Here is a 12,502-nt window from a genome sequence, read left to right as displayed (position 1 = left end):
TATCCGCTGCATTCATCTGAAACATGTAGACCCTGTAGAGTTTCTCTACTATTAATAATAATAATAATAATAATAATAATAATAATAATAATAATAGGCTAATAATAATGGTAAATGTCCATTTAATAATAATAGCCTAATTCTTCCTTCTAGCATTTTGACTGCCAATGGCCTCTAGCCCGAGCATAGATTACTTTTTCTTGTGATGACTGATGGATAGATGATTCACTTAATTAGACAAATGTATTTGTTCTAAGTCGCTATGGATAAAGGCGTCTGCTAAATGCAAAAAATGTACATGAATGTAAACATGAATTGTCAGGTGGCGCGTGGCCACGACCTCAGTACCTGTATGCAAACAGAAGAGGCTGAGAGGTTGGCTCTGCCTCTGGCTCTGATTTGAGCTCATGTAGCAATGTAGCAGGCCTATGAGGTATTACAGAGGGGGGAAAACGATGTTGACGAGCAAAATCCTTTTTGAAGATTATATTGATAAAACTTGATATACCGCCCAGCCCGAACTTTCTGAGTTGCCAAGTTTTGAATTTCGATTGGCAAGAAGTTTTAATGTTTTGAATCCGTGTCCCCGGCGCGTTTCTTTTTATTTGGTGGTCTCTAGTAGGCTAACTAGGCTACCGGCAGGCGCTTCAGCAACACACACTGCACTCACATTGTTGTTTGTTACATTAAGTGAACTGTAACTTAAATGTGTAATCACTATACTATTATTCTTGTTTTTATTTCCAATTTGAAAAATGTACGTAAGTGTTTGGTTGTTGTGAAACATGGAGTGTTGTGAGCCGCTGATGAATTCTGATTTGTCTGACCTCAGTGAGGAAGTAGCCTAGACGACACTGCAGTCAGTGTTTCAAGTTTTATTGTTACGTCACATTACACAAGCGTAAGAAAGTAAAATAATTAGGCTTCGGTTCCTGACATTACAGCACAAGACAATAAGGCAATAGGCATAATTCAAGATAAAAAAGTGACAATAGTACAGGACATGAGTGACAAATAAGACAGGAGGATACAATTAGGCTGGCAGTACAAATAGTAAATAAAATAGATAATTCAAGTAGAATGTCATGAGTATTGCATTCTGTGGCAATGGGTGTGAGAGGTAGTATTGAGTAAAGTGACTGAGCTTAAGGTTTAGGTAGTCCGTCCGTATACATGAGGTGTGCTGGGGGATGATAGTCAATTGTCTACAGTAGGCTTGTTTATGAGCCTGATCGCCTGGGGAAAGTAGCTGTTGGTTAGCCTCTGGATTGACGTCTGGTCTAGGCCTAATGGAAGATCACCAGCATTGGCATAGTCATAGTGGAACCAAGTACCGCCTTAGTCTTAGCTCATGAAGGGTACAGTAGAATCACGTAGATTCCAACTAATCTCAGTGAGCATTGGAACCTCATGCTGTCTGGACTACAGAAGGAATCATATTTTTCATTGCGTGACACATGATAAAATCTCAGATGTGGATTATGTATTTAGGTTGCACATTGTCATTGTATATCTCTGTTTTGTCTTCCAGCTTTCAGAGAGACAACCCCATTGTGAAGATGAGACCATGGTTCCGGTACTAACCTCAAAAAAAGCCAGCGAACTACCAGTGAATGAAGTAGCGTGTGTCCTGCAGGTATGGCAGTGTGACATTGTGGTGAAAGGACTTAATCTGATTTATTCCATTGCTCCAATACTTTTTTTTCCAAGCTTCATAATAGAGCTAGGATAACAGATAGATACAGTAGATAACCAAATTGATTCCTCCCAGTGCCACTTTTAGCTTGTGTCACATAATGCCTATCTTGCACATTCAAACTCAATGTTATTGATGTTAATAATAATAATAATAATAATAATAATAATAATGATAATAGATTTCATTTAAAAGTGCCATTCTCAAACTCAATGACACTGTACAGTAAAAGAAAAGAAGAGAAGCAGAACAATAAATGAGAAAGAAACAAAACAAACAAAAACAGAATAGAGATACACAAGATAAAATTGTATTGAAAAAAGAAAAGTGAAGATCTCAACATAACACCCCCTCTTCCATATTTCATAGATGAGGTGAGACGCTGTGGATATTCTTTTTAATTATTTATATTTAACCAGGAGGCCTGGCCAAGAAAGCACACCAGTACAGGTATAAGTTACAAAATTGGCGAATAAAACATAATAAATAACAGACAAGAGATACTAAATACATATTATGAAAACCACCTTAGGAGTAGCAATTGCAAATTTCTGTCACACAATTTCCAATCAGAGCTTTGAACTCTCTCAGGGAGACGAGATTATTAAGCTTTAGCGTTTTCTGGAGGTTATTCCATGTCCAGGGCGCAAAATAAGAGAAAGCTGCTTTGCCAAGTTCCAAGCGAGACCTGGGTAACTGGTAGAGCAACCATCTAGTGGAATGAAAATCATAACAGCTGTTGGTGAGTGACATGAGATTGCATAGATATGAGGGGAGTTTGCCCATTATGGCTTTGTAAATAAAGTTCCAGTGATGCTGTCTGCTTAGGCTTAATGAAGCCCAGGAAACCAGGTCATGAAGTACACAGGGATGTTTACGGGATAATGAGTTGGATATAAAACGTAGAGAACTATGATATACAGAGTCTAGGCACCATGCAAATATCCCCATAGTCTAGACTAGAACACTTAAGAACGTAGCCTGAACAAGTGTTTTCCTAGCTGCTAAATTGAGGCAGGCTTTATTTCGATAATAAAACCCCAGCCTAACCTTTAGTTTCTTTATTAGGTTCATAATATGCACACTAAAAGAGAGCCTGTCATCCACCCAAATACCCAGGTACTTATAGGATGACACTCTTTCAATTGAGTCCCCTCCTAAGGTGTGAATGTTAACAGAATTCAAGATCTGGGAGCGAGCTCTGGAAAAGATCATAAATTAGTTTTTCTTAGCATTGAGAACCAACTTTAGACCATATAGTGAAGCCTACAGTTGTCGATGTGAGCTCATCAACAGCCTGGCTCAGGGAAGAGGCAGCTGAGTAAACTGTTGTGTCGTCTGCGTAAAGATGCACTTTAGCTGTAAGCAGGTCCTTCCCAATGTTATTTATAAACATAGTAAACAAGACAGGGGCTAGAATTGAGCCTTGGGGATGGACTCCCTTAGAGATCTCCATGAAGCTTGACCATCTGTATATACACACTGGGTTCTATCGGCAGGGTCGTTCCTGAACCACTCTATAGCCATGTCACCCATACCAACATCACCAGCAGCTGTTCATGGCCAACAGAGTCAAATGACAGATCAACAAACAGGGCAGCACAGGGCTGCTTTCGGTCCAGGGCATGCATTAGTAATATTGTTTGTTACCAACATGGCTGCTGTTATGGTACTATAGCCTGGTTTAAAGCCAGACTGATTTGTTTCAATTGAGAGTTAACTTGAGATTCTAAAATCTTGGCAAAGGTAGGGAGTTTGGATATAGGGTGATAGTTATCTAAGGCCGAAGGGTCCCCTCCCTTCAGTAGGAGGAGAACCTAGGCTGCTTTCCAGATTTTGGGGATGGAGTTAGTCTGGAGGCTGATTAAAAATAGGAGTGACAGGCTTAGCAATACAATCAGCTGCAAGCTTTAAAAGATAAGGATCCAGGTTGTCAGGTCCAAGTGACTTTTTGGGATCGATAGCTTTCAACGCTTTACAGATTTCCACACTAGAAATAGGTCTAAAAACAAAAAGGTCCCTAGTTGTGTTGGTACCAGATAGAAGCATCACAAAACTGTTAGAGCTCTAAGACCCTGCTGCAGTTATATTAAAAACAGACCCAGCTTATATAAATAATTAAAGTGCCTGACAATATCATCTTTGTTCTTAATTTCAGTTGAGTCAACTAAAATACATTCAGGGAGGCCTGAAGTGGAATTGGAACATGACAAAGATTTTATCTGTTTCCAGAATTTAGTGGGATTGTTGAGGTTTTCCGAAAGTAGTTTTAAGTAGTAATCTGATATTGAGGAGTTCCTTTATTTCTCCACACCTTACTCTTGCCATCACTCTGGTACATGTTCATCTTTGTCTCATCTGTCCACAAAACCTTTTTCCAGAACTCTGCCTCTTTTAGGTAGACTACTTTTTAGCAAACTGTAACCCAGCAATCCTGTTTTTGTGGCCATTTTGTGGGACAGTTTTCAGGTTAGGGTTGACGATGCATATAAAGTTACAGTTGTAATTAAAAAAAAAAAAAAACACTTTTGGTGTGTGGAGCCAAAAGAAGAAAAAATGCTTCACTGTCCCATTACTTAAGCAGGGCACTGTATATCATGAATTGAAATATTCCACAACAGGTTCACGAATTACAGATTGTGGCTTTAAAGATGCTCTACATAATCAACTGAGACTGATGTCACTGGACTGCAATAGAGCACATTGAATTACATTACAATTCCATTTCTGGTTTTCAAAAAAAGATGATGGCGTCATACACACATGACAATATCCAATACACTGGTAAAGTGGAATGTCACTCGCTGCTTTGAAACCTCACAAACAAGCTTATAGCACACTGATGAAAATGTATATTTGGCTGCCAAATAATAAAACAGAGTATTGTTACTTTATTTTTGCTTTCCCACTCATCCTACAGTTGGACAGTGGGAAAGAAAATGTAGTTTCCATGGAAATTCCAATACAATCGACATATTGGTTATATGCAGGTATTTCACAGTAGCGATTTATATGTTTCACAAAAAAAGAGAACATCTGAAATGTCTGCAACATTTGGTTATACCAAAAAATGTTGGAATGGTGGTCAAATTGCCCATGGACTAAAGTTTCCTCCTTGTTACTACCATACATTCTTTGTGTAGACTCCTTGTTACTACCATACATTCTTCAAGACAATGTTTCCTCTTCTAGGCTGACCTGCAATACGGCCTGACTCACCATGAGGTCGCCCGCCGCCGGGCCTACCATGGCTGGAACGAGTTTGACATCAGCGAGGAGGAGCCACTCTGGAAAAAGTACATCTCCCAGGTGAGGGTCAGGTATAAGTACATCTCCCAGGTGAGGGTCACGTAAAAGTACATCTCCCAGGTGAGGGTCAGGTATAAGTACATCTCCCAGGTGAGGGTCACGTATAAGTACATCTCCCAGGTGAGGGTCAGGTAGAAGAGGTACATCTCCCAGGTGAGGGTCAGGTAGAAGAGGTACATCTCTCAGGTGAGGGTCAGGTAGAAGAGGTACATCTCTCAGGTGAGGGTCAGGTAGAAGAGGTACATCTCTCAGGTGAGGGTCAGGTAGAAGAGGCACATCTCTCAGGTGAGGGTCAGGTAGAAGAGGTACATCTCCCAGGTGAGGGTCAGGTAGAAGAGGTACATCTCCCAGGTGAGGGTCAGGTAGAGCCCAGAGAAGTAGAACCTCCATGCTAGTGTTCAGGTCGAAGACCTACAACTGTCACATTACTGTATAATTACAACTTCCATAGCAATGTTAGGTAGAAGAACTACAACTTCCATAGCAATGTTAGGTAGCTGACGGCAATGTAGAACTTCAACTCACAGGGTAGTGGTAGGTAAAAAGCCTCCTAGTTTAATAGTGTATCCTCTTGGGGAGTGTCATTTAGAACAAGTATTTCCAGGTGAGTGACAGGGATGTCTGGCAGGAAAGAATCACTCGGCTTTCAGATTTAATCTGACTGAACTACACCTACACAGCACATTGCTGAGGACTGCAAAACCAGCTCACCTTCAGGAATACATTTGACGCGCTTTGGTCTAGTTTTATAAGCCTGTATGGTTCCATCTGAGAGTCTGAGGGTGGATTCACACCTAGCTTGTTGGTCCGAATCAGGGAGCGTTTCCCCCCTAATTTGGTTCGTTTGGGCATATGTGAACACAGCAATCGCACTCTGTTCCGGAGCAAATCAACCGGACGTAATCCGCCTATAGAGGGTGGCCTCGGTCCGCTTGCAATCACTCCATGGAGCGATTTGTTTGCAGTGTGAATGCACGTTACCCACAAACCGAATACAACTCAACTGCTTTACCCTGCACTGTCAACTTCAACACACAATCAACATTTGATTGTCAAACACACACTATAGAATATTAAAATAAAACAGATGAAGGGTCAAACATAAGAAATGTATTCCCAATAATTATTCCCAATGATTATTTCTAATAGTCATGGACATGATCGAACAAACTCATACAAGTGGTCACATGACCAACTTACACAACTTAACAGTATGTTATATCTGACTCCAAAAGATTTTTTGGGATTTTGATTAATAATGATTGACAATGCTTTGCTCATCCCTGTGTGACAATTGATCATATCACATCCTAGATTCCATTAAGAATACCCAAAATGCTATTTCACCATGCACTCACGTTAAGATAAATCGCCTTGCGAGGAGTTTACGCTCATTCTAATAGCTGTATAATCCGTCTCATTAACAATACATGCGAACATTAGACATTGATGGTAAACTCTGTGATAACCTGGTCACGATTATGTTGTTTTGTTTTAACTAAAATGAGAATAGAGAATAACAAAAGTTGCAAATTCTGACCAATCACAAAACTGTTAGCAAGTGCATGGTGTTTAGGGCGTATTCAAAACCACAGGAGACCTGAAGATCGTTTGCGCTGTCAAGATTGCAGTGTAAACATGAATCAAACCAGGTGTGTAAACATTGTAACATATTATGAATCGGACCAGTCTGAATCAGACCAAATGACAGGTGTGAATCAACCCTAATTTCCCAGCTGTTGATACACCTCCTCTGGTTTAGGAAGAACCACCTGCCCCCCTGCCCCACCCCATCATCACCTGCTCACCTGCCCCCCGCCCCACCCCATCATCTTGGTTTCTTGAACAAGGACAAAAGCTCCCAGTGTCCTCTGGGATAGCACATAGGAAGAGGGGGAGGGATCTGGCCCCTGCTGCCTTCAGTCTTCTGTGGCCAGAAGCAACTTGTGATGAGCGGATAAATATAGCACTGTCACCCAAACAGCCTGTTTTCTCTCCTTGAGAGAGAGAGAGAGAGAGAGAGAGAGAGAGAGAGAGAGAGAGAGAGAGATGCCTTGTCTCCTATCCCCTGTCTCTGTTGCCCTTCTCTCTTTGTTCCACCCCCCCCCCCCCTCATCGACACCCCGCTGTTGTGCCAAAAAAAGAAAAAGGACCTGCTGATTACTCATCACATGGTAGAGATGCAGTCTCCTGTTGCCATGGAAACCTATTAAAATTAGCTGTAATTAGGCTGACATGAGCATTTGCTGCTTGAAATTTAGGCTGACATTGATGATGCCGTATTTCAGAGATGTTAGAATATCTTAAAATACATGAACCAGGGCTTATATACCAAGTTATATCTACCCAAATTAAATAGTGTCAAAGTTATGTGTATGTAGTAGGGGGGTAACAGTACACAAAGATGCTTTTTTATTTCTATTATTAACCAGTGGTTTACTGAACACACTATGGGTCTTTCTTAAATAAAAAAAAGTCTGTCAATACTGTTGCAACCAGCTGCAATCTACTAATAAAATGTACAATTTACAATTTAAAAAATAAATAAATTTATGCAATTTAAGTAAATCAAAATAAATATTCTCTCAAATATATTTATTTTTTATAAAATAAATATCCATTAAGGTGCAGCATTTAGAAAATTAACTGTACTTGAATTGTGCTGTACTTGTGTTCACATTGCAGCTTCCAGGTTCACATTAGGGCTTGCCTAGTTCTGCACATTTAAGCACTGCTTAGTGGTTAAAACAACGCTGCTTTCCTTCGGCACATAAGCGTACCAAACTGAAAGATCCATACGGTACGAATACGTGTACTTTTACACCCCTAGTATCTAGTGTGCAGAACGTCAGTTGTCACACTAGATCAGACTTTGGATGCGGACCTGTGCTTCGTTCACGAGTGTGGCTTCAGCGACTCACCCCTGCGTCCAGTCACGGCCCACAAACAGCCAAATGGAGAAAATCCATAAACGGATACATTTTGTGTCTTTTTCTGTCGATGTTGATTGTGTGATGATTATGGTATGATTTTCTTTTCTTACATTTTTTTTAAAAGAACTTTTTTGGAGCACATGTTTAGGCCTGTGTCGTAAATGAAGCACCACTCAGCATTGAGTCTGGTCTAGAGTAGACTTCCTTGAGCTGTTCACTAAAGTGGTCACCTATTGTAAGCTACAATTTCCATGACAGTGCCCCTTACCCTCAAATACCTTATGTTAAATGTAGTCTGCCTTCCGCATGCAGAGCAAACTATTCTATATTAAGCAGCAGGTCTCTATCTCATTAAACCACCATTAAAATACATATACATATTGAATGGTATTGATTATTGCTATTCTAAACTGAACTATGGGTATCGAAGTTCACATTTCTGGTATCATGACAACCATAGACACAAATGTAATCAAAGCGGGATTTACCCAGTTCGTGGAGACCAGAGGAACCTCATGTTAACCAACCCTAAGAATGAGTTTGGTAAGTGTAGCAACAGGAGTCCAGTATGGACAGGAGCACCACGGGGTTGGAGCACCCACCCACATGGTCACTGAAGAAGCAGAAGGAAGCCTTCAGGTTGCTGCCAGGTCTTCTGTGCTGAACATGTGACCCTCTCCTCTGTCAGTCTCCCTCCCCTCGGGAGCACCACTCCACTAGTCCAGTTGTATGCTCCAGCGAGCCTGCTGCATCACATACAGCTGTGCTCAGACTTGTGTGTGTGTGTGTGTGTGTGTGTGTGTGTGTGTGCGTGTGTAGTTATTTTCTCATTGGTCTTTTTAGCACCAAAAGCAAGAAAGCAGCTACTGTACACATATAAGGCAGCAGCACTCATCATCTGACTGCGTTGCTGTACTTCGTTGATGCTGCTGATTTAAGGAGGAGAGGTTTGAGAACCACTGGTCTAATCTACTCACCTCCATCAGCTCATCCCCCTTTCTTTGGGACTTCAACATTCATGCGGACACCAACAACACTCTCTCCAATGAGCTCAGCTTGTCAGCTCAGCTCAGTGCACCATAACATACAGGAATACTAAAAACATACATACACAACAAACATATGCCCTACGGACCTCACTAACGTCCTTAGTTTTCACCTCATCCCTGTCCCCCAGCTGTATTCTCCCACCGAGATGGTGATCTTGTACAACCAAGCCCTATCAACCACCTTGGCCTCCCTAGCACCCTTCAAAACCCACATTGTCACCTTCTCACACACAACCCCCTGGTATACACCTGAGCTTCCATGAAGGCCAGGGGTCGCCAGTTGGAGAGGCTTTGCAAGAGAACAGGTCTGACCCAGGCCTACTTAGAACATATTACAACCTACAGATCTGCCCTCATACAAGCAAAATCCCCCTATTACTCAAATCTGATACCCACAGGTCAGGGAAATCCCATCTTCTCCACCATTAATAGACTCCTCCAGCCCCCTGACAACTCCCCCACTCCACTCCATCGATTTCTTTCAAAGTAAGGTCGATGCCATCTACCAGCAGCTCAAGCACCACCCCCACTCATTCTTCACCTACCCCTCCGGCTGATACAACTGTTCCTCCAACCCACCTCCCTGTTCCCTCGCTGCCTTCTCCCCAGTGGACATTGACTCCATCATGAAGCTGGTCTCTGGTTCCCAGCCATCCACCTGATCCCTGGACCCCCATGCCCCATGCCCCATGCGCTACAGAGAGTCGTGAGAACAGCACAGAAGATCACCGGCGCCCCCCTCCCCTCTCTGGAAGAGCTGTACAACACACGCTGTCTCAGGAAGGCCTCCAAGATCTCCAGGGACCCGACCCACCCTGGGTACGAACACTTTACCAGGCTGCCCTCGAAAAGGCGGTTCAGGACCATGGCCGCAAGGACAAACAGACTGAAGAACAGCTTCTACCACAGGGCCGTCCAGGCCCTGAACACAGCAAAGACCTAAGTTCTGGGCCCTGGACAGTCTGGACGGATTGATGGCAGCTGCTGGACTGAAAAAATCAGGTGTAGTGCTGAGGCACAAACATGTACATTTCAAGCCTGCAAACTGTGACACTTTAAATAAATGTGAAATAATACTATTGTGCAATATGACAACCCTAGTCGTCTATCTGTACAGTATAGTACAGTGGATAGTGTACATAGCCTTTATTTATGTAAACCAGCTCCTTCCCTTCTTGTGATTTTTTTTTAAAGTGTTTTTTTTTTCCCTTTCCTAACACCAGGGGAGCCACCCCTCCTAAATTTCGTTGTTTGGTACCTGTACTGTAGCAATGACAATAAAGTCCATTCATTCATTCTCTGGTCAATGTCGCCATCATACTGTATATCCATCGCTCATAAGACAAACAGTTAGCCCTGGTGGGCTGTAATGGACCATCCACTCCTACCAACATGGTACAGGAAACTAGCCCACCGGAAGCCACAGACCTAGTACTCAAATGTCGCTCCAATTAAATATCCATGTTATCGAAGCCTGGAAATTGCTTTTACACCTGGTGCATTTGTCCTCTCACATCCCCTCGCAATTACCCTGTCAAAGGAAGTGATGTTATCACAGCACTGTTGATTGGCTAATGAGTGGTTAGTGCCGACATGGTAACCTAGGACTGTCAGCTCTTGCTGAGCAAGAGTCACACACACAGTTACTCTGCCAGAGAGTGTCACTCCAGCTGTTACTCTCTCTTTGTCTGCTTGCCAGGTTCACATGCAGAGATGTCACAGTAGTGATTTTAGATTTTGCACGTAATTTGCGAGATCACTGTGTACCTACTGTAGTTGAGGATTTTCATGTTATTGCAAGTGTCACTATGTCGATAAGATCCGTGTGAGTGAGGCTTTTTCACATTGACCTGTCAGATGTTGTGACATTGCTGTTGTTTTTTGCATTGTCCCAGCCCAATGTTGACGATGATGATAACGATGATGATCTCTCTCTTTCTCTCCCCCCAGTTTAAAGACCCTCTCATCATGTTACTACTGGCCTCCGCCGTCATAAGTGTGCTAATGCATCAGTTTGATGACGCCATCAGCATTACAGTGGTAAGTAAGGCCAGCCCATGAACATACAGTGCCCTGCATACTGTAGTAATGGGACAAAGCCCCCCCCCATCCTCCCCTGTAGACTTTAGAGGGTCCGAGGTCCACCTACCTATCACAAACTCCTGTGGAAAACACTATGTGTGTACATATTGGTTTCACCATTCAAAAGCTTTGCATTTGCCTTTGGATTCTGTCAACATGAGGCGAGAGAGACACCAATGAAAGTCAGGGAAGCCTAATAATTGTGGCACATATGGATTTGTTAGAAATAATTATTGATTATAATAAAAAAATAAAAAATTCTCAGAATAATTCAATTTATCACTTCAATTAAAGATTGGATGTTTCTCATTTCTTTCAGTGTGACATTAAGCTAAGGTTATAACCCTTTTTACTCTTTTTACCAGGGGTGCCAATAATTGTGGAGGGCACTGTATATATTTCTGTAGAAGGCCAATGTTGTTTGATAATATTGGTGCTACTATGTATTTGCTGGACTCTAATTCTGATGCACTTGATTAGCATCATGAGATAAACTCCTGACTGTTGAAGCAATGCCTCCATGTCAATAGGTCAACTAAGCCATTCTCTCTCTCTCTCTCTCTCTCTCTCTCTCTCTCTCTCTCTCTCTCTCTCTCTCCCTTCCTCTCTCTCTCTCTCTCTCTCTCACTGCCCCCCCCCCCTCAATATTTGTACCCCTTTTCCCTAAACAGGCCATTATAATTGTTGTTACAGTTGCCTTTGTCCAGGTGAGTTCTGTATTTTTTTCTATATTTTTGACCGTGAGTCACGCTGACTGACGTATTCAATTTGCATAGAGAGTGAACAGTGGAAAAGCATGGGCAAGGCATTCCACTGTTTCTGAAGGCTTGAGACATGAAGACACTGTACTAGGGTTCCATCACAATCTATGTGTTATGCATGCTTGCGTGTGCGTGTTTTGTTTGAAATTCTGTATACATCACAGGGTAGTATGCAATAGTAATATACAACTTTTTGTTGGTCTGTTAATGTACATTAGTGTGCATTTTAGTGTGTTAGTAACTGTGGTTTCATGAGTGTGTATTTTAGGGGAGTGTGTTAGTAACTGTGGGTTCATGAGTGTGTATGTTAGTTCAGTGTGTTGGTAACTATGGTAACTGTCTCTCTTGAAGGAATACCGCTCTGAGAAGTCCCTTGAGGAGCTTGGGAAACTTGTGCCTCCAGAATGCCACTGGTGAGAACAGCCTCTCTCACATAGTTCTCTCTCTCTCTCTCTCTCTCTCTCTCTCTCTCTCTCTCTCTCTCTCTCTCTCTCTCTCTCTCTCTCATATATATACATATATATATATATATATATATATATATATATATATATATATATATATATATATAGATCAGTGGGAGTGTGATCACACATTGTCTGATTGATTCCAGTTGAGAGAGAGAGAGAGAGAGAGAGAGAGAGATTTCCACTTCAAACATGATCCATAGGC

The 12,502-nt window shown here is 42.0% G+C and overlaps 1 protein-coding gene across 1 annotated transcript in view; it reads left to right on the top strand.

The window, feature by feature from the left end:
• atp2c1 (ATPase secretory pathway Ca2+ transporting 1) overlaps positions 1 to 12,502 on the top strand; it is a gene marked incomplete at its 5' end in the record, with an annotated part of 38,456 nt that overhangs the window by 12,520 nt on the left and 13,434 nt on the right. Inside the window, 5 exons of the mRNA XM_080540010.1 lie at positions 1,532 to 1,636; positions 4,889 to 5,005; positions 10,938 to 11,027; positions 11,741 to 11,776; positions 12,182 to 12,243. Of these exons, the coding sequence (XP_080396136.1) occupies positions 1,532 to 1,636; positions 4,889 to 5,005; positions 10,938 to 11,027; positions 11,741 to 11,776; positions 12,182 to 12,243 (410 nt within the window). The remainder of the gene's footprint in view (positions 1 to 1,531; positions 1,637 to 4,888; positions 5,006 to 10,937; positions 11,028 to 11,740; positions 11,777 to 12,181; positions 12,244 to 12,502) is intronic.

The sequence above is a fragment of the Nansenia antarctica genome (genome assembly GCF_963989245.1).
Source record: "Nansenia antarctica genome assembly, chromosome: 10".
NCBI lineage: Eukaryota > Metazoa > Chordata > Actinopteri > Argentiniformes > Microstomatidae > Nansenia > Nansenia antarctica.
This window is presented reverse-complemented; position numbering and strand designations above follow the sequence as displayed.